The sequence below is a fragment of the Geospiza fortis genome, unplaced genomic scaffold (genome assembly GCF_000277835.1).
Source record: "Geospiza fortis unplaced genomic scaffold, GeoFor_1.0 scaffold1, whole genome shotgun sequence".
In the NCBI taxonomy this organism is placed as follows: domain Eukaryota; kingdom Metazoa; phylum Chordata; class Aves; order Passeriformes; family Thraupidae; genus Geospiza; species Geospiza fortis.
In genome coordinates, this window is record NW_005054320.1 from 2,584,856 (window position 1) to 2,607,448 (window position 22,593).

The following is a 22,593-nucleotide window of genomic DNA, read 5'->3' on the forward strand; positions in this document are numbered from 1 at the left end:
TATGAATACACAGTACTTGGCAGTGTGGAACAAGTCAGTAGAGACCTGGCATGAAAACTGCCCATACTTAGTGCAAATACTCTGCCATGGAAGGTCTATGACTTAGATACCCATGACTGGGTGAAGAGAGTGTGCTGAATGCTGTAGAGCAAATTCTGGGAGAGGTTTTGAATCTCAGAATTTCAAATCTCTTCCCCTGCAGCTGGGGGAAGACACCAGAGACACAAGAGACATGGGAAACCTCATGGGGTTTTGCCTTTTTTCTCAGAAGTGCAGTCAAAGTCCATCTTTGAGAAAGACCGTCGTGAGTTGCTGGCCATCCCTGAGACTATTGCATCTTACTTCTATGAAGCTGTGAACAAGGTGTCCCCTAAAGTCAGCCAGTTCTTGTTGGATACTGTACAGAGTCCAACAGTTATTGCGGCCAGGTATGGAAAGCTCTGTACTAACACTCCCACAGCCATGTGTGAAAACGGAGAGGGAGGTGTGGGAGAAAGAGCAGCTCTGTGGAGAGATCCAAGGGCAAATTAATCAGCGACCAAAGCCTGATGTACCAAGGGAGCGAGGTGCTGGAAGGGGGGAGTGAGGTGATATGGTCTGCTGGTGAAAGCTCTTCCCAGGGAGGCACATTGCACACAGTGTTCACAGGGATGGCAGGTACTGCTCTTTATCCACGGGTAGAGAGGGAGGAGGCTGCTGGCTGGTGGGGAATCAGCTCCTCTGGAAGAGTGCTGCAGTGCTGTGAGGGGCTAAGTACTCAGTGTGCCAGAATCACTTGATGCAAATCGCAGACCTGGCTCTAGCTGTGCATATGTCTTGCTCAGGGTAGGGGAATGAGTTTCCTCACAAAAGGAAAAACATGATCACCCTAGAGACAGTTTCATGTAACTCATGGCACACATGTACTGCCTATTCCTGTCTTCTGAGGAAAGCCCCTCTAGGACTGCCGAGGAGCTTTGCACTCCTGGTGACAGGCAGAGTGGTAACTACAGCAGATAGGAATTACCCTCACATACTTGTGTGTCTTACCACATACTCTGTTGTCTCCTGCAGACAGAGAATCGCCAAAGAAACAACTAAAGTCAGTATAATGTTTGAACAGCTGATTGAAAAAATAAAGAACCTGTGGTACACAAGAGTCCTAGGCTATTAGCCAAATTAAGACAAGTCAGCGTTTCCTGATGTGAGCGTGTAACACCTTTCAGCGCCCACTTTCCCCCTGCCCCCCCTACGGACCAAGATCAGTCAATAAGACAGAATCGACGCTCCTCTTAATGCCACTAGAGGGAACCCACCTTCAAAGACCAAAAGATGGAAGGCGTCTGCTGAAGGCATCTGCTGAAGCCTCCCCAGAAAAAAATCAAGCAGCTGGGCATGGGGAAGGCAATATAGAGATTCTTCTGTAGCCAAATCTTGAAAATTAATTCCTCCTGAATGGCTTGGTCGTTGCTCCTCTAATAAAAAAAAAATATTGGTTGTTACACTTCCCTAAGTTTGTTGTTTGTATTGAGCATTATGGAATCTGATTTGCCTTGGCATCCCATTCTGCTAAGAATGTAACTGTGATTCGCAAGAAGTGTTTGCAGGCAATGCCAACAAACCCTGAGTGTTCAGGCACTTTTAACTAAGCTCAGATTTATCTTGGGTGGAGGAGGCACTACCTGAGCATCTTTCAGAGTAGCCACAACTGATTGTGCTCCTTGGTTAGGTGGGAAGCAAATAGGTGCACCTGTATCTCGTGTCTGAAGATTTCAGATAATTTGGGAAAACAAGTGCCAGTGAATTAAACTGTCCATCAACCTAAACTGGACTTTGGAAGTGTATCTCATTGGTCAGAGAGGCTACTGAATGAGCTTTTCCAAAGGAGAAATGAATGGAAAATTTCTCACTATCTTGACCAGTTTATGAGAGGGACCTATGCCTGGCACTGGGTATGAAGACCTGGCAGGTCCTCGTCAGTCCTGTGTAACTGCATCGGCCCAGATGCCCACACTGGACAGAGAAGTTTATCTTCTTTCTAATTAAGCAAGCAGAAGCAAGTAGGCAATTTTTCTGAAGTCACAGTAGACTGCGGCATAGGCTAAAGCAAGCCAATTATTTTGTTGTTTTGTTTTGTTTCTTTAATTATCAGTCAGATCAGCTATAAGCTTGCACTTAACCACTTGCCTGGAATAAAATCCCCTCATTTTCCATTTTCTTTGTCCCAGCAGCTCCTTTGTACTGTGTGCAATCATAATGAAATCAGGGTCCCCATGCAGTGCAGCAAGTTCTTCCTTCTCTGATGGCTTCACCAGTTCTGCAGAGAGGTTTTGCAGGTTTATTCATTGCTGCTTGTATTCCTTATACAGTCTGTGCTTCTCTGGCCCAATGAACAAACATGCATATGTATTATATAAATGGACCTGTATTTAGGAGGAGATTCAGAAAAGCAGACTGTTTTGCTGATAAGAATATTTACCACATGAAAAAGCCAGGTCCTTTAGCTCTTTTGCTACAGGGATGACTTCCTGCTTTTTTCCCATGTGTCTGTTCAATCTTTTCTTTTTTTTTTTTTTTCCTAAATATGACACTTAAAAGGAGAAGCCCTGCTACTTAAATCTTCTCTTGTCCCAAGGAATAATTCACCATTCTGAATTTTCTCAGAATAGAGCTTGTTCTTCTGTCATTTCAAAAGTACTTCTTTCTGACAGAGTGAAAGTTATGAGTATATGAAAGAGCCTGAATATTCTCTTAAGAATTTGGTGTCCTGGAAATCGGCATTTCAGCCTTTTCAATCTACTTGTATGCACTGCCAAAAAGAGTAGGAAAAAGTTTGGAAAGTATAGGGGTCCTCATGTAGCATTTTGAACCTGTTGTGTGACTTCACCAATGCAACCCAGTGATATTTCTGTATTGCATCGCTGCACAGCTGGAGCAGCACAGTAGCTGGTATGAATTCTGTGCGAAAACATTAAAAAGTTGACATTTTGTTAAGTGCACTTAATTTTATCATTTTGCTTCTTTGCAATATGACCTCAATAAAATCCAAGTCAGATGAATCCCAAACAGCAGTTTGATGTCTGATTTTAGCAGATGGGCAAAACAGAATCAGACTGTAGATCTCTGTGTTTGTTTGCACTCAATCTCCCTACCATGTAGTTAGTTATCTATGCATTTTTATGCTTGAAAAAAACAAGTCGAAAACCTTCCAGGTAGTTAATCTCTTGTACAATCTACAACATGGGGAAACCTATAAAGAGCAAAGTAGACAACCTTCCACTGCCACTTCTACCCCTGATGTTACCAGCATCCTTTAAGACAGAAACTAGCAGCTGAGACAGCATTCAGGCTGGGATTGGGTAGAGGAAAAAAAGATTTTTATCCCAAAAAGGACCCTGGGGCAAATTCATGGGACATGTAATGAGTGGGCCATTTTATATCTCAATGTTAAAATATTTCATATCTACTCTCAATTCTCAGTTGGAATAAACAGGTTAATCTGTAATTTCTTTTTAAAATATGTACAGAAATCACTTCCCAAGTGATGTCTGTTGCAGAGTTCACTGAGTGCTTCAAGATTCTTGGAGAGGCTTCGTAAGTGAAGCATTCGTTTCAGTGAGATTCATGTCATAGAAACTTTCTTGTTGAGTAATTATCATTCACTTTGCAGATTTGGAAAAGCTTGTGGTGTAACAGGTTCAACTGAGTCAATTAACATGAAATCTTAAGAAATGTCAGATTTCTGTTGTTTCTGAGATGGGGGAATAACCCCTCGGGTGTTCATGATTTCTGCAAAAAACACCCTTTCTTGAAAAATATTTTTTATGGTGGGTACTTTACACCATTTTCAGTGGCTCGGATTGTTGATGGCATTTACACTTCCTAGCTCCCCTCCCCTCTTTAGCGCTTGGAAAAATCACTAATTAATGCTAAGGGAACGCAGGTCCCGAGCTCCGTGCTGCTTTGAGCAGTGGTTGCTGCCCTTACCGACGAACAGCCCAAGTCCTTCGGCAGCAGAAAAGTCCAGAGCAGGATGTTTGAGAAGGCAAGGACTGGAAAAAAATCTTGTAAAATATTTGAAACCTCCGGCAGCTACTCACATCTACACGCACGCAGACATTCCATCTCAGTACCGCAGGTTTTGTCCCCTGGTGAGGGCCCTGCGGGCAGGCACAGTGAGGGGAAAGAGCAGGCTGAGGTGCTGGACGCTCACTAAGGCGCCGAGCTCACATCGTTCTGACGGCTCTGCCCTTCCCCACGGGCTATTGGCAAAGAGGCTTTCCCAGGTTTTAAACGTAAACGCCAAACACACAAACGGGGTGCGCGTGTGCATGGGTGCGTGAAGTCAGTAAGGAAAAAAGGGGCACAAGGATGCGGCGGGGGGCTGCGGGGGCAGCGCCGCCTGCGCTTCGCACGCGATGTCGCCGCGTCCCCTCATCCCCCTCAGCCTCCCGGCGCCGCTCGGGGAGCGCGGGCACGCTCGGGGGCGGGAGCGGCCTGGGGAGAACAAGGGGTCCCCAGCCCGGCAGGGGATGCCCGGGGAGGCGGGAGTCGGGCAGGAGTGGCTGGAGGAAGGGAGGAGCACTTTTACAGCCATAATCCCACTCTTTGGTGAGGCTGGGACAGGTAAATTCCCCCCTGCTGGCCGCCTGACCCCGTGGAATGGGAAGTGTGTTTCGGCATGGGCCGGGCTGGGGCTGACAGGCTGCAGCTGGGCCGGCCTGGGATGGGGAGGGTTTGAATGTTGTTTCCGTAATACACAGAAATTTTTTCTCATGTGTTTGCTCGTTACCTGCGTGCTCACCCGAGAGGTGGGGGCTCCTTTCATCTGGGTGTGTAGTGACCACGCTGTGCTTTGCAGACACAGTTTTTTGTGGGGGAGAAAGGGTGTGCCGGGTTAGATGATCTCGTGTTGCAGATTTGGGGGCGATGTGCGATTAGGCCACTTCTCAAAGTGTTTATTTGTGCAATGTTTCTTAAAGTGTTCTTGAGTTTGCTATTCAAAAACCCAGAAAATTGCGGCATAAGTACAAGCTAACTGTTTTGACAGTAGCTGTGTTAAAACTGCTTTATTAAAGTTTCCCAGTGCCATAACATGGTGGTGTTCAGATGTGCACCACAGCATCAGGTACACCCCGTGCCTCGTGGGAGAAGCATTAACCTGCTCACGGCCATACAGGAGTGTATCTGGAAATGGTTTAAAGAACATTTGCTATCAACCCTAACATGCACTGAAGATCTTGACAAAAGAAATATTTACAAGTACAGTTGCTGTACATGTCAGTGAAGAGCACAGATCATTTATATTCACCTTTATATTCACAGCTGCCTATCTTCAGGTTTGCAGTAGCATCCTTGTTAAACGGATTCAGATGTTGGTTTTGGGGCTATTTTATTCTCAGTTCACTCGAGAGAAAAAAACTTCAGATGTGAGGGAAAATGTGTGAGTGACCCAGTGTTTGAAAACAAGTGGATTAAGTTCCCTGCTTAGAAAAAATACTTCAAGACAGTTATTTTTTCCTGATTGTAACATTTTCTCTTCTTTCCAAAGGCTTCATTGTCTCTTGCATTTCTCGGGGGTGCCTGATTTTAAAAGTCCTGCCACTGAAGGATCGCTCTCTTTGGAGTGGAGCACAGGTCCTCCCAGGTAACCTTCCCTTCAGCAGCGGCTTCCAAATGCTGTGCTCAGATGGGCTTTGATACTTGGAGGGCACAGGACTGTGAAACAGCCAACGTGGCTGTGTGACCTGCAGGAGTAATCTGCTCTCAGCTGTGGTCAATTAAATCCAAAGTTTTGTTGTTTTGTTGGTTTTGGTTGTTTGTTTTTTTGGTTTTTTGTTTTGTTTTTTTTAAGGAAGAAAACCCACAAAAATCAAACCTTTTTAATGGCCACTGGCTGTTTTGTCCTTTTTTAAATCTGCCTTTTGTCAGTTAAACCACTGAGGCTGTTGGCTAATTCAGCCTTTTATGTTGCCCATATTTCTGAGCTCCTTTGCTCAGCATGAAAGTGGGAAGTCTCCTATTTCTTCTTTTTGGGTGGCAAAAATAGTTGGAGCTGCATACAATTATTTTAGTAATCTAAGTAACTAATTAAGCCTTTCCTGATCAGGGCAAGGCTTGTGGGTTTTAGATTTCAAATGAGCTTTTATTATTCTAATAATGAGGTTGAATTGATAGAAATCCTATTTTGCAAAAATAACTGGTAGATTTTGCTGGAGGGAGAAAATGATATTTTATTTGGAGTTACCCATTTTTCCAAATAGTACTTTGATACCCCAGAAAAAGAAAGTCTATTATATAAAATCAACATATGTATACATGACACATAATACCTAACTATTTATTGAGAAGCAATGCTTCATCCAAAACAGTCATTAATCTGATTAACTGTGTTTCTAAAACATTCTTTGTTCATATAAACTCCATTCTTCTTCTTTGGACTTCTTAATAGCAGTTAGGTTTAAAAATTTTCCACTTCAATTGTAAGCACCTTCTGCTCCATCATATATTATTGAGGAGGGTTCACTGTGTGGGTGAAGGAGTGAGGAAAAGAAATATTTCTCTGTTGAATTGACTCACCATAGATCAATAATTTTTACCAGCTCATGTGCAGTGTTAGAAATATGGTGCAGGCAATTGCCATCTGTAAACCTAGAGAAAAATTCTTGTATCAAAAGACAAGAACAGTAGGCACTGTTAGAAGTTTTTTGGGCAGCTCATTGGCAGCTATCCACCATAGAGGGCTGTCAGGTAATGCAGACATTGCAGACTCTTGTCATAACACATAAAATCAAAATATGGAGCACGAATGCAGAAAATGCTTCAGTTCTTGACATGCATTTTCCCCCACAGAGTACCAGGGTTTATGACTGACTCCCTTGATGAAGCAAATCTCAGACCTGACTTAAATAACTGAGTAAATAAAAAACCTGGTCCTGAAGCACCTAAATTGGTATGTGGCAGCATGGCTGTTCCCTGAGTGGACTGACTATGCATAATGCTAATAGGTGGTTTTATCCTCAGAACCCTTCAGCTTTCCTTTTAAAGGAATGTTTATTTCCCTTCCAGTGTGTGTAAGGAAAGCGTGTGGTTAAAGGGTAAACCTACAAGTTCAAAACCAAGTAACAGGAACCTCTGAATAGATTTGGCATGGCATCTCACGATTTTCAGTGAATTTGGTGAGTTCTGAGGATAAAGGACGGCTACCTACCCTTATGGGTTTTGACAGATACGTGTGAAAAATAATCTGTTAAGTGTGTGCTCTTAGTGAACTAGATGATTGCCTGCAGTCTTCCCCAGCTGTGCTGGTAATGGCACTTGTTAGAGCATGAGTCAGAACACAGGCTTGCTTTTTTCAGATAAAAAGGAAGATGCACATCACTATTTTTCCTCTCCATGAACATGAGACACTCTATGTCAAAGCCCGGTAGTTACCCTGCAGCTGTTAGCAGACACTTGAGCTGTTGTGTTTTTATACCACAGTTTGTCCTGTCCTTACAACCACGGGAGAAGAGCAGGGAACAGAGGTGCCCAAAGCAGAGAACACAGATGCCTAAATCACCATGACCTTGCCCTGTGCTTCATTTAAGTTGCTTGAAGGCACTTTAAGGAAGGTGCAGCCAGCAGCATCAGGAAACCCAGTCCAGCAGCACAGCTGGGAGCACTATTTGGGTGGCTCCTCTCTCTGTGGGAGGCCACAGAACTATGAATTTCATGGGTCTTCAGAGCTTTTGGAGGTGAATCATTAGCATGAATTCTAGGAGACAAATTAATCCAGCTGGGTTCACTGCTGGGTAGGTAGTTTGTGAGTTAGGTTTTTAGTCTTCTCAGCCAGCCAAACCCCAGCTTTCTTGAAGTTAGTCATATAAAATTCCAGTTAATTTTCAACAAAACCAGCAGTTTCCATACTGACAGTAATTACTTATTTGGACAACAGTGGAAATAAGGACTTATAAGCATCATCAGTCTAGTTGCACAAGTAATTAAAAATTAGAAGAGTAGGAGAGTTACCTCTCCTTTATGAATCAGCAGGGGTTTCAGACATTTTTAATAGCTTCAGGAAGGTCACAGCCTCTTGAGTAGCTGTGCAAAAGTGTGTGTCATGGCACCATCGGTGTGGTTACCAAAACACGACTCCTGGAAGCTAGGGGGTTATAAGGGTTGCTCAAGGGTTATTCTCTTCACTAGCTCTAGATTTTTCCAAAGCCTTCTTCTCTCTTCTAGTGAGGCATCTGAAAAAGTTTTTCAATTACTTGGTTGTGTTCCTAAGTGGTCAAAAGTACCATGTTCTTTGACTAGATTTCATAACACCCTATCTAGAGCTGAGGTCTTGGGCACACCACTGCACTTCTCAGTGCATTTGTTGCCCTCTTTGCTTCTCAGCACCTCTCTATCTGTAGTGTCCTGGCTGGCTACAAGGAGAGCAGAAGTTTATGTATGTATATGTGTCTCTTGAAAGCTGCCAAGCTCCTACTCTTACTTGCAACACCTTGTAGGTGGCATGATTGTATCCATGGTGGGTAACTCCCACGGGTTCAAACACAGGCGAAAGCAAATACACATCTGCCTATATTCTCTCCTTTTTTTAATCTTCTTTTTTTTGTAATGGCTTGCATGTTTTCTCTGTGTGAGGCATGGGTAGAAGTTTCTGTGGTTCCCAGAAACTTCTGAGGAGTGGGTGACAGGGGAAATGGTGGTTGTGGTCAAGCAGTTGTTTAGGCAGTGCACAGACGGAAGTCACATGAGTGGTCAAGTCAGGTGCATGGTACCATATATGGCAAACATTTGTGCTGTATTTAATTATACATAGTGTTTCTCAGTGCAAAAGCTGCTATTTGCATTTCAAGTCTGACTTTTTGGACATTTTGTGTAGCAGTTTTAAAGCTAGACTGAAAATTTTGATGGATTTTAAAACCACTGACCAAGTTTCATTCTCTGAGCAGATGTCACACAGTTTCACAGTCTGGTTTTCTTCGCCTCAAATTGAGGGTTAAAGAAAGGGCATTCTTTGAGAAACAGCTGTTCTTTTATATTCGTATTAACTAGTTTTATCAATGGAGAAAGAAAGAAGGCATCAGATTCTGGGAACTCCATTGCACAGTAAAAGACAGAGGGTTGCTTGTTTGGCTTTTTTTTTTCAGAATTGACTAGTAACTTTTGGATGCATCCAGTTATTTCCTGATATTATTGAATTCACTTCGCTTTTGAAGGATCTGCTTTTTAGAGAGTGAGTAGTCACCTTTTCTCAATATCAGTGCTAATACAAATGAAAGCCTCTGAATTTACCTTGTGGGAAGCATTTTCTTTGAGATAGGATTCTCGCCTTACCTTCCCTGTGACATCCTTTAGTCCCCAAAGCAGCTAAATTTAGTCCAAATTTCAAGAGAAACATTTGCCTTTTCTTTTTTGAGGTCTGTTGCTGAGTTGCCTCTTGTAAAATCCCATGTACTCTAGAAAATGTGAGAAGTAAACAGCAGAGGATGCATATTTACTTACTAGATTTAGTGGGAGATTCTGACTAAGAATGTGGTCTCTTACTAATAATGAAACTGTTTTGAAGTTTGAAAATATGTATTTTGGTCACAATGCATTATTTAGATGATTGATATTGATCATGTTGGCTCTCAAACCAAAGTGGCCTCAGTTTCCAAAGCTGCTGCAATCTGTTACAGAAAGATAAGTGAAGTGAATTGGGAAAAAAATCCCTACATTTCAACTCATATTTAAAAAAAAATATGAACACAAACAGCCTCGATTTGGGCAGCAATTTTTCACCAACTCAGAGCTGGAAGACTGCCTTTCTTCTTGAAGGCTGTTGGTTTTTAATCCACTTGGTTTCTCATCTCCCATATTTTGCATTCTTTTACTTCATTATGAGCTCAAGTCTTAGCTGCCCAGATGCTTGGGGCCAAAGCCCCTCTGTCATTTAGTGAGACTGGACTATTCCAAAACCTCTGGCACTTGCAGCAAGACTGCAGCAGCGTACTGAACTCCCGCACCTGCAAACCGAGCAGCTACTTGGGTTGTTATTGAGACCTAGAGTGCGCTAATTGCAGGCTTTGTGGTGCAGTATTAAAATGTTAGATGAGATGCCATGGGCCCTTTCTGGTTTTCTAGGGGTTCCCAGCCACTTCTGTGTGTGACATTTGGTAGCATTGTAATTACTTCTGAGGCCATTTAACGCACTGCCAGTTTCCATCCATTGTGGATTTAGGTAGCTCTTTCTTCGTTCCTGTTCATTTCTCTGACAATATGCAGAATACTGGTATATTTGGTAAATAGCCTGAGGTGATGGATTTTCCATTGCAGGATTGTGGGTGTGTGCTTTCTGTTCTTCACTTACCGTGAAATGTGCTCCTTAACTGGGTAAGCCTTTTAATCCAGAGAAGAATCATAGAATCATTTTGATTGGGAAAGACCTTTAAGAGCATTGAGTCCGCATGTTTCAGTTAGACATTTTGGGACACATAATGATTTGTGCTCAAATCAGTTTGCAAACCTACTCACAAGATCCTGCTGACCCCAAGAATAGAAGTGATCCTGCAGGGATAACAAATTAGTATTCCAGTAGTAACAGTCTATCTGTTAGGAGTATGTGTAAATGTCCCCACCCATGAGCTGACATCTCTTTGTACAATATGCCCTGCAAGCACCTGAGGAGAAAACCTCAACCTTCTTTTGTCAACGACCTTACTGTCCCTGTGTAGCAGTCGACAAATATATCATTGCAACATCATTGCAAAGTCAGGAAATATTCTTTTTGTAGTCCACCCTGTTAGAAACCTGAGTCATAGACAGGCTGTGAGGACTTTTCCTCCCACCAGTCTAAAGGAGCCAGGACAAGAAGCTGCAGATGAAATCTGGATGCATCTAAGTCAGTGGAAGTTCTCCTCTTGGCTTCCAAGAACCAATCTTCACTGCACTACTTGTGGAGGGTCCGTCCACACAGTGTCTACATCACTTTTCTTGTTTTGAGGGCTGCAAGTTTGCCCTGCTTATTCTGGGTCTGAGGCTATTCCCTGTGTGACTTTCTCCTCAGTACTCTGCAACTCGAAGTTCCATTTAGCTGTGGAGCAGTTGTGGGTGTTAGCACATCTGCTGCTCAAATAAGGTTGCAAAAATTCTTTGCCTATTTAAGCAAGCATCATGTCTGGGTACAATTTTTCTTTGTGTTGAGATGAAATACTTTAATTCTGAAAGTTCCTGATTCATTCAAGCCAAAATAGAGACCAAGAGATGTATCTGACAGGATCCTGATTTATATCAAGAAGAAAAGGCACTTCAGCTTTGATTGTGCACACCTCAAGAAAGTGCACCAACCTCTAAATTGGGGGTGTAGTTGTTTTCATTAAGAACCTCAAAAGGTCTTGATTTAATTCTAAGGCAATATAAAAGCCTTATCTCTGAAATAATTAAAAGGTTTGTGGGATGGGCAGATGAATGTTTTCATCCCGACTCACGGACAGATTTTCTAGTAATGCTTTGCTACTTTTTCATGACAATGAAAGCAGAAGTTAGATTACAAAAAGCCAAACCGTATTTATTAGCTGCAGTCATACCGAATATATTTTAAAATAATAAATGTTGTGGGGGGGAAAAAGCCCAATCTAAATTGCTTGCCAATGTCTTTGGCAAGTGTCATATCAGAATTGCACTATTTCCATTTTACATAGCAAACCAATTTACTGTCATTCATTTCTTTCAACATTGATAAAATAGGCATCCTGTTACATTATTCAAGTCTACCACATTAAATACTTTCAATCACAATAATTTTGGTATCATTCTAAGATATGTAAATGCCAACAAACAAATAATCAATGTTAATATGAAATAGTAAAAGTTCCTGAGGTAAAGCTATTCAAGAATTGGCTTTCTTTTCTTTAAAATAAAAAAATTGAAAATAATATTTACCATGTCATGAAAGTGCCAAATGACCTGCAGTTCACAAGAAAATAAATTACACTAACTCAGGTGAAAGACTGAAAGAAACTGGCAAGTTTTCCTTTGCTGAATTAGTTGCCTCTTATATATTTTAATTCTTTGCTCATATGGAGCATTTGCTGTGGCAATTATACATGATTCTCCTCAAGCCTGACAATATTTATCAAGTTTATTTGTTATTTTCCAGAAAGTAAATCTTTAGGCATGAGATCTTGGTGGAGCTCCTCAAATTTGATCTGGTGTTTTGAAGTATTAAAAAAAAAGAAAGAAAGAAAGAAACCAGAAGCTCTAACTAGAATTATTTAAAGTCTTGTGGATTGGATATATTCCAAAGTATTGTAGTTTTTTCAGTGAGGATTTAGGAAATAATGAACAAGTTTGACTTACTGGTTTTTTCTATAATAAAAATCATATCTTAGTTGAAAGGCAAATCTTAGGCTTACTTTTCTACCAAAAAAGGGTCTCTTGTTATACACTTTATTTGCAGTTTCTGAAGGTCACTGCAAATAAATTTGAAACCTTATAACTTTAAAATTGGAACTGACACTGGCCTCATTCTCAAACAATGGCAGGTCTAGGAAGAGTTGATGCCCTTCACAGCTGTAAGCAGCTGTAAGCCTGAAAAGGGAGTTTGGCAGTTAGGTGGGGGTGGGAGGGAAAGTCTATCACGTGGAGGAAAAAAACCAAAATCTTTTAGAAGAGGTAGTGAGGGAGGAAACAAACACATGCAGTGAAGGGAGGGGAAAGCAAAAAGCTTGTGCGTCTCAGTGATACCCTCGTTTTAGTATCCCACTGTGTGCCAGAGAGCACTCTGCCACCAGCAATTGCCGAAAGACATTTCTGCCTCCCCCGAGGCTGCAGAGCCAACTCTCCACCTGCTCTGCCAGCCAGTGCTCCAGTGTGGAACTGGCTGGGGAGCTGGGCAGGATGTGCACGTTTCTAGGTCTGCGCTGCCCTTGTGTGAGATCTGCTTTTTTTCTCTGCAGACATTAAACAGCTCAACTGTTCAACAAGGTTCAATGCAAAATGCAAATACCAGGATTTATTTGTAACACTCAGAAGAGTTATTCCCATTTTCGGTCATTTAGAAAATACAGAGGTGTGAAAAGCCATAGTGAATGTACACATGCTGCAGTAACATCAGAGGGATGGCACTTCCATGGTCCAGTCTCCAGGGTTTTTTTCCTTTACTCCAGACAGTTTTTTCATGAGCTGTGTCAGCTGACACAGCTGTCTTCCATTTGAAGCCTTTAAGCAGGTTTGCATGTGTGTAACCTTTCACTCTAGAACTCACTCCTTAGTAGAAGGCAGTGACTCTTTAGTTCTGACCCAAGTAATCAGAAATTGGGTCAGGTCCTCAAAAAAGTCTTAAAAAGCACAAGTGTGCTTTTGTTGGTCTTGTTTTCTTTAAGAGAAAGGTTAAGTTTTTGCTTGTCTCCTGGTCTCTCTGCCTTCAAGTTCTGTTTTTTCTGAAATCCGAGGGGCTAAGCACTTTCATTATTACTATTAAAACTAAAGATTTAATGCTATAATAAGAAGCTGAGACTTAAAATGCACAAAACTCGAGTTATGAGAACTAGTAACACACAAATTCATTAAAATATTGGATTTTTAAGTTCAAAAAACCTCCAAAACCCCAAAATTAATCAGGTTGGTTTGAGGACATTATGCATTACTTGTGGGCAAGCTAGGAACCAAAAAGAATCACCTTGCACAGAATAAAAACCTATATATGAGCATGAGTTCAAAGCTTGTCTCGGAGAGGCCTTGACTGAATCATATGGTTCTTTTCTGTAGTTTGTAGCACTTGTACTGGGGTTCCAGCATAAGCATTTGCAGCTATTCATTGGTACGAAGGTTTCACATTCACACCATGCCTTGTCACAGCAATCCTTGTGAAGTAATTCTGTGGTTAAGGTTTCCATCTACTTGCATTTAAAAGGAAGCAACGTCCCTCCCACCTGAAGCACTGGTTGCATTACACTTGCACCTGTCTCTGTTGCTTGTTTCTCCTTTTCTTTTCCTGCCATCTTTGGGGGAAGAAGTTCCTTCCTCCGCAGTCCCGGCTCGCAGTCAGAGGGACACAGAGCGCTTCCTCTTCCTGGTGGCATACTCCCCTGCCACAAAATTGGATAGGGAATGGCTCAGGTGGGTGTCCAGGGTATCAGAGCTGTTGCTGCTCATTTTCACCCGTGGGCACAGGCACTGGAGCATGGCTCTGCGGATGTAGTTGTCAAAGAAAAAGTAAATGAAAGGGTTGGCACAGCTATTGGCAAAAGCAAAAGGGCTGCTCACCTTCATGCCCAGCTGGGCAACCGTGCCAGAAAAACAGTCGGGCTGCTTTAGGAGTCGCAAAAGGATGGCCATAAGCTTGAAAAGGTTGTAAGGGACCCAGGAGACAACAAAAGCTGCCACTACAATGAAGACAATCTTGATGGATTTTCTCAGTTTCTTATCACGTTTCCCAGCCTTCTGATAGTGCACACAGAGTCTCTTGGTGATGGAGCAGTAAAAGGTTAAGATACTAAACAGTGGGAAGAAGAAGGCCAGGATTAAAAGCATCAGTGACATGATCTGTTTGACTTCTGTCACGGCTTTGTCTGTGCAGTAAGTCTTTCCATATTGTGTCTTCAGTTCTCTGGACAAAAGGGTTGGCATCCCTAAGCAGCAGGATAACACCCAGACAGAGACGCAGAGTGCTCTAAAATAGGATCTTGTCCTGATCCGTCGTGCAACAGAGGGGTGCATGATAGCGAGGTACCGGTCTGCACTCATGCAGGTGAGGAGCAGGATGCTGCAGTACATGTTGACTGAGATGACATAGGAACTAGCTTTGCAGAGGAAAGATCCTACCCTCCAGCTCTCATCTGACACCTCCATGTCCACCCAGAAAGGCAGTGTGATGAGGAAGATGAAGTCAGATGTAGCAAGGTTGATGATAAAGATGTCAATCAGCCTCCGGACCTGCTGCTTGAAGATCAAGGCCGCTATCAGGATTGAGTTGCCAGCAATGCCCACCAGGAACACGGCACTATAAAGGATAGGCAGGAAAGTAGACATATGTTGCAGGTGCTGGTACTGGCACTGGTCATCGTAGTAGTAGTCATAGCTGAAGGTGACTGTAGGCATGGATGACAGCGGGGTGAGTTCCATTTCTGGCCCAGCTGTCCTCATCCTCTCTCTGAAGGAGGCTCTGAGCCTCCCCTACCGATCCCTTCCAGGTCTTCTTTAAAAATATTTTATCAGTGAGCAGGGAGGAAGGGGAGAGCCAGGAGGAAGAGAAAAGCGGTTTTTGTGGGGAGGTAATTTATACGCTTTTAACCAACTGCATAGGCAATGAAGTAGCAACGAGTGTCTGATGAGTCAAAACCCTGCCTTCAGACTAAATGCATTGTGACTTTTTTAAAAATCAGGTATAGTTTTACTGATTCTATCTCCCTTTTGCATTTTCCAGCTTCAGGTTTTGCTTTTCTTTCAGGAGGAGGGAAGGTAGTTTTTGAGATTCTGAACTTTTTGGTTTTTAGGAAAGTATATTGGTAGTTTGAAGAAATTTGAGATTGTACCAGCTTATAAGAAACCCAAGAACAGTGAATTCAGGTGCCCCAACCTTTATCTATATTCAAAACATTTTGTATAAATTGCTTGTCAGGGCAAATCTGACTTTCCTGAGGCTTGGAGGTTTTTACCTTACTTGACTCTTTATGATTGTTGCTTTCTGTTTGAAAGAAATTCTCTCATATGAATATATATAGGGAAAAACATTTAAAACTCCTATATCCATTCTGCCCTGTAGCTGGTTGTTCTCTATCAGTCTCAGGTTCTTGGCTGCCCTGCCAGTGCCCCACTCCTGCCCTGCAGCCCTGCCAATTCCCCTAGGCCTGGACCCAACTTTAGGAATGTATTAGAAACTTCAAGAATAATGTTCCAAATTGTTGTATATTCTTCTATATATATTATATATATAAACTTGACTTGATGCTCCCATCCCCCACACAGGGTTTCTCATCAGCCACCGTCCTGGACTCCAGAGCAGTGGTTTGTTCCTTCTCCTGCTGCTGCACAGCCTGCGTGACTCTTGAGCTGTTCTTATAAACAGTACCCGCTTGTCTTAACGAGCTCTGATTTCCTTCGTCTTTCATTTGCAGTATCAGTATTGCTCCAGCTGTGACTTACCTTACAGACAGCCCTTTCAGCATTGCATAAATCAAACAGAAATTCTCATTTTTAAAACTACCGAATTCATTACAGCTTTGTCAGTGCATACTAATTTGAAACCTGCACTATTGGTCTTCATCATCCTTCCTCTCTTCTAAAAATAAATTCATTTTCTCCTTCCTCTCCCTTCCACCAGTACATTCACAGACCAGGCAGGCCTCCAGGATTCTCAAAGCTTTGAAGAAATCACCTCCTGGTGCGTGCTCCGTCTCTGGGCAGACAGATTGCATCTGTTTGTGTCTCCACATGCAAAGAGCAACTCCAAATTGCGTGCACAGCGAGTTAGTCCCTCCAGAGCACTCTGGATGCACTCAGATTCACTCTCCCAGTGCTCAGGTTATGCGCTCCTGTGCAGCAGGTTCCTGGTAGACTTCCAGGCACCTGGAGAAGCAGAAGCTGCTGTAAAACGACTGGCTGCTGGATGGAAGAGAATTTAGGTGGGCACTGCCTCATGTGATACGCTGATATACTGATATCTAATAAGTACCCACTTACACACAACTGCCTTCCTAGCTGTAGGGCACTAGTGGACTCCAGCTGATTATTTTCATGGAATGTGTAAGCATTACATCAGTGAGCGTAATTCAGCCATCACAAACTCTGAAAAAGGCTCAAGGTGTATAAAAACACCCTGGCTCAGATTATTGATTTGTATGCCACAGAAGTAAATGTGAACCTGTAACGAATAACAGCCTAAAAATCATCTTCCTGCTACATCAAAGTGGGTTGTAAGCATTCACCCTAAAAATCATTATATTCTCTTCTAAGCAAGAGGTAGTGACTCTGTTCAGAGAAAAAAAAAATCCGTAGATTTGTAAAAGGCCTTGTTGTTATTCTAAAAGTAACCTCCTGCACCTGATTGCCTAAAACACAATTCTTATTTTCAATGAAATGTAAAAGTCTCTTCTGTGGTGATTACAGTGAGTAGGTACTGTTGCTGCAAGTCTTTTTCTTTATAAGAGACTTGTTAGTGGTCAGTTACAGTACGAATTTGTGTGCCAGCTTATTTCTTCCCTGGCAAAGCTGGGAGAAGGAAGCACAGAACCAAACTCCTAAAATTCTTAAAATCAGGTTGCATTGAGGACATTGCAATTTGCATGCAAGTGACATCAAGTGTAAACCTGCAAGAAAACACAGGCTAAAAATCATCCTCTCACCATCTGAAAAGTACAAAGAATACACAGAGTTTTCAGCCAAGACTTGTGCAAAAGTGCCCAAGTAGCTTACACTTTACAAAAACAATGGTTGATTAATTCAGTGCAGAGGTGAATTTTACGTGACCTTTGCTTATTGCTGCTTCAAGGAATGTGTTTTAGTTTTGTTTTGGTTTGATTTTTTTGTTTTTGTCCAAGAAGCACTGGGAAATAGAGGATAGAGCATTCTCCTTCCATTAGTACTAGGGCAGGAGACCAGCTGAACCCTACAGTCAATTCTACACTTGTTCTGCCTCACTTGCAAAGGAGGATCTCCGTCTTGTTTTACTCTGCAGGTAGAATATAACAGCTTACAAGCAGTTACAAGCTTTAGAAATCAGACAGAAACTTCTCTTCCCTCCATTGCACACTACTTCATACTCCTTGAAATTCACTCCTTCCCTCTATCTCAGAGCAAACAAAAATTGAGTAACTTAAAAAAGCTTAAAGGCATCATAAAGATACTTTTATATCTGTGTATTCCTGTGTTTGTGGTTCCTCATTATGTTGTCTCCCTTTAGATTAATAGCCTTACTCACTAAAATAAAAAATTAAATAGTAAACCTTTTCCAAGAGGGACCAACTCTTCTCTACTGAATTTGCTGTGTATTTCTTGAATGCTCTAAGCAGACATAGGGATGTCACTGCACATTGCCATATTCCACATGTGACACTTTCTTATCTGGGCAGAAAAGTTGTGAAGATAATCTAAAGCATTCTTATGAATAATAAAATGATCTATAATTATCTGAGTGGAGCAGCAGCAGGCATGTAGTCTGGGGTGTTTTTATGCGATAGTGATTCACTTAGGGCATCATGTAGGGTCTTACTCTTCCCACATCCCTTTTTCCTGAGACAGAGCCAAGCTATCAAAAATACTGAGTATGTGGAAATTCCTCTCCTAACACCCCTGCATAGATATTCCAGAAAGCTCAGAAGGATAGACTCCTCATCCCATCTCCTCATCCCCTCTCCTCATCCCACTCCAGTATTTCCACAGCATTTTCCTCCTCCCAGGCTTCACCAGATACATGTAAACACTTTCCCCCCAAAAAAATTCTCTGCTGAAACAACCAGCTACTGGTTTGGTTTGGGTGTATGTTCTTCAATCTGGGATACCCATCTTGTCCAGCCCTTGATGCAGCTCTGAAAAAAAAAAAGAAGCTTCTGGGTTCTGAGTAGTTTTGAACCTGAAAACCAACTTAACTTTTGTAACCAGACATTCAGAGCTGGTATTGTGATGGTAGCCCTGCATTTGGCCAGATCTGCCTTAGGTTGTGTTTCTCTGACGATTCTGCCTCTCTCAAATGCACCTGTGAGATCTGCCAGGTCAGAGTTTGCATCATTCGTCAAATCTTCCTCATAGGAATGTGGAGGTATTTCCAACAGCAGCAAGGGAAAAGCTTTAATGTCTTTGTTCATGGCTCTTCACTGGCTGTGATACGTGTATTGTGGTAAGCAGTCACATAATTTGTGGGGAAAATATCTTCACAGGATGTAGCCAGTGTTGCTGATTTTCTTTTTTACATACACCACCTCCCCCTTACAAATTTCTGCAATTGAAGCATTTCAGGTAGCAAGGTGTGGGCTTGGTTTATTGGGTTGGGTTTTTTTTTTGGTGTTTTTTTTTTGTTTGTTTTGTTTTGTTGTTGTTGCTGATGTTGTTGATGTTGTTTTACACCCTCTGTTTTACTGATAGTTTAAATGTCATTTTATTCCAGCTTTTACATGCACTTTTATATAAGCACAGTCATCTAGATAAAATAAGCTGCATATCTGTAAATTATTAATAGTGATAAATGCTGAGAAGGACAGAGGTTCATTTGGCTGTAAAATAAAGTATAGTCATTTCTGAATGATTTTACTTAAAAAACCATGTCAGAAACAGACTTAATTAAAAAAAGAAAAAATCAAAAAGCCTACATTAAATTGGCTGAAACTGTCCTATTATGCTACGGCTAGTTAAAGGCATGCTCAGAGGCAAACACATGAAGGCTAAGCAATGGAAGTTTCATCCCTCAACAAATAGGAAAGGGTGGAACCTATTCAGGTAAAATTGTGGCCACTGAGGCAATGCATCAGGATAGACTGAAATAGTTTCATGCTGAGAGCAGCGGTCTAGAAAACGCAATGCAGGAAGAAAATATTTTTGTACACTTATTTTTAAAATATTAATTATTGTTTCTTGCCATTTATCTCATCCTTTTTTAATTTATATTTTTGTTGATGTTTTTAATGTACATTATATATTGGTGTGGTAGTACATGTGTATACTTAAAAAAAATATTTACATTATTAGGAGTGCCTGCTCAAAAAGATTTTACTGACAAGGTACATGATAAAAAGGTGTGGAGACCACTGACATAGAGGATGAGTATCATTATAATGCCCCAGTGCTACGCATGGTATTTGGGAGAAGCACATCTAGAAGGTTTTTTGTCTGTGAAAATTATACTACTGTGTTCTGTGCCACAAAAATATTAAAGAAAATTATAGAAGGCAGAAATAAAACCAGGCAAACTGCATAGAGAGGTCTAAGGGGAATCAGAGGATTTTCTGCTCACTCAGGCTGTGTAAAATGCTCATAAATGGTAACTAAAACTACAACTGCCCTTTTAATATTGCAAAAAGAATATTTCTTGTGGGAGGTGGCATCTTGTAAATTGACTCGTAGTTTTGGAAAAAAATACTTTTGAACAGGCAGACTTTTGAACGCCTTTTCAGGTCTGAATCAACAACCCCTGATGTGAATGTGATATATGAAGAGTGTTTTGTACTTTTTTCATCCTATGTCAGCCTCATTTAATACAGACGGTGCCACCTCCTATAAATGTTTACTTATTTTCTTAGATTGTGAGAACTAAAATTACAGACATTTTGTACTAAACAATTTAATTATTTTTTGCAACATATCAGGGTTTTGGTTTTGTTTGTTCTGTTTGCAGCACTCTGATGTTAAACCCTCTGTCAGTGCATGCGAAGTTAGTAATGCTCGTGATCCAGGTCTGCTAGCATAGATACTTTTGCAAAAAACAGGAACAGCATTTATTCTACAGCCCTCAGCATTATTCCCTTTGTGCTTGTAAATTAAGCAAACTTTACTTTCAAAACCTTCCCAACTGATCCTGTTCTGTAGCTAAACAGATCAACCATCAGTTTTGCTGAGGCACATTGAGGAGGTGTGAAAGGAAGAGAAAAAAAGAAAAAAGAAAAAAGATAGTTGTTATCAAGGAATGACCCTGTGCATTCACTTGTAATGTTTTTATTGGCTTACTCTTAGATAAAGAAGGGTATTTTTCCAGCAAAAAAACCATCCAGGTGAAGTCTGTAGAGAGTATTTGATTATAAGTAAATAAAATGAAAATGCATCTCTTCACTCTGGATGCTTTTGAGCAGCTGCACATTTCACATTGATCAGGGCAGATCAGGAAAAAGAAGAAGTCACTGTAGCCTAATTTAATAATGGAAGTAGCAGTGGCTGCAAAGTTTTTCAGAATTGATTTTCATTTTTACGAAATTAGATCTTTTAGGAGAAAAACTGAAGATGTGCCAGTGTTAGATAATTCACTGCACTTTACAGTAAATGGTTCAGACTCTGCTTTTACCACAGGGGTTTTGTTGAATTTTTTTTCCTTTTAATGTTTTCTGGCTTCAAGCTTTGATAGCTTTTCCAGGTATACAGAAAGAAGTACCTGATTTTTTTTCTTCCCTATTGCTACTACACATATTTTATAGTGTTGCAAGTCATTAGTTCAATAACTTAACTCCTAAAATAAACTCCTCTTCAATAAATAAAATTGGTTGACCTTGGTGATATATAGAGAGATTTTCTAATTGCTCAGTGATTTTCATATCCCTTTTCAGGTTTATCTCTATTTTGTCAACGTATCAAATCTAGACATGCTATTTCAGAGTCAGCAGCAATTCTAGATGTGATACCACATCTTTCCTCCTTGTGATTTTTCAGTTTGTACATCTGAGGTTACAGGAAAGTTGGGGTTTTTTGGGGGAGGGCCACTTCTTGGCAGTTGGTACTTCACCAATATTTTTCCTTTTCATTTTTCGTTTCCCAGGACAAAATCTCATGTCAGGTAAGTATAGACTCCAGTCTTTGCTTTTAAATTAATGAGCTCATCAATGACCTCATTGAAATGCATGTTTGCTTGCCCCAGCTGCAACACGATCAGGTCACCCTGTCCCAGGACCTTCTCCATGTCATTATTTACCCTTCCCTCATGTCATCTATGAGGTTTATCAGCAATACTCTGCTTTCTTCCAAGTCACTGATAAATACGTCAAGTATTTAGAGTCCAGGGTTAATCCCAGACAGACCCCAAAATATGCCTTTGTAGACAGTTACATTATGAGGTGGTGGTGAGACAGCTTCATGTTCCGGAAAGTCAGGCACATAGACAGAAATTTCTTAGATTAAATGCAATTTCTGAATTTTTTTAATTAAAAAATTAATGCTGCATCAAATCCAAGAAGTTTCTTCTATGACTGCTTTCATCTTTGCATCCTAGTTGCTAACCTGGCTGCAAAAATGCTCCCTGGCTGTTTGGCAGAGGAGTTGGGTGGGATAGTTCCCCAGAACTCCTCAGAAGTGTGAAAGCCTCAATGTTTCTGGGTTTTTTTTTCTGAATACTTGCTTGTTTAAAGTTTTGTAAAACCAAGACTGGGTGGGCTGGTCTCTCAGCCATGGGAGTTGTTAACCACTTCTAAGAATCCTCTTGTCATTTCTGTGGCTTTGTGCACCAGAGATGGAGGGAAACAGCCAGTTTGGGGCATGGAGCCAGTGTTGCCAATTTTTGCATTTTTTCCTGAATTTTTTTCCCCCTTACTTGGTGTTTTCTCAAGTCATTCAGCCAGGCTGTCATATCACCATTTTTTACAAGCAATCAAGGGAAACAGAAGGAACTAGAAAGGTTTCCCCAGCCAGGTGGGGATCAGCCTCTTCTGCCAGGTAAAGAGTGACAGGAGGGGAGGACACAGAGCCGGGGAGGTTCAAGCTGGCCAAGAGCAGGAATTTCCCCACAGGAAGGACGAGGAGCCATCGGGAAGGGTGAGGAGCCATGGGGAAGGATGAGGAGCCATGGGGAAGGGCGAGGATCCATCGGGAAGGATAAGGAGCCATGGGGAAGGGTGAGGAGCCATGGGGAAGGATGAGGAGCCATGGGGAAGGGCGAGGAGCCATGGGGAAGGGTGAGGAGCCATCGGGAAGGATGAGGAGCCATGGGGAAGGGCGAGGAGCCATGGGGAAGGG

General features: G+C 41.7%; 2 protein-coding genes across 2 annotated transcripts in view; one reads left to right on the forward strand and one right to left on the reverse strand.

Annotated features, from left to right (window-relative positions):
* Positions 1-1,153, forward strand: part of LOC102031831 (apovitellenin-1-like) — a 2,773-nt gene extending 1,620 nt beyond the window's left edge. Inside the window, exons 3-4 of the mRNA XM_005420541.2 lie at positions 269-428; positions 1,054-1,153. Coding sequence (XP_005420598.1) covers positions 269-428; positions 1,054-1,153 — 260 coding nt within the window. The remainder of the gene's footprint in view (positions 1-268; positions 429-1,053) is intronic.
* A 12,842-nt stretch (positions 1,154-13,995) lies between these two features.
* Positions 13,996-15,096, reverse strand: GPR15 (G protein-coupled receptor 15). The gene has a single exon (XM_005420542.1). The coding sequence runs from the start codon at positions 15,094-15,096 to the stop codon at positions 13,996-13,998; it is 1,101 nt and encodes a 366-aa protein (XP_005420599.1).
* Between the last annotated feature and the right edge of the window lie 7,497 nt (positions 15,097-22,593).

Excerpts from the sequence above, each read along its gene's own strand:
- GPR15 (XM_005420542.1), bottom strand. The coding sequence starts at position 15,096 with ATGAGGACAGCTGGGCCAGAAATGGAACTCACCCCGCTGTCATCCATG.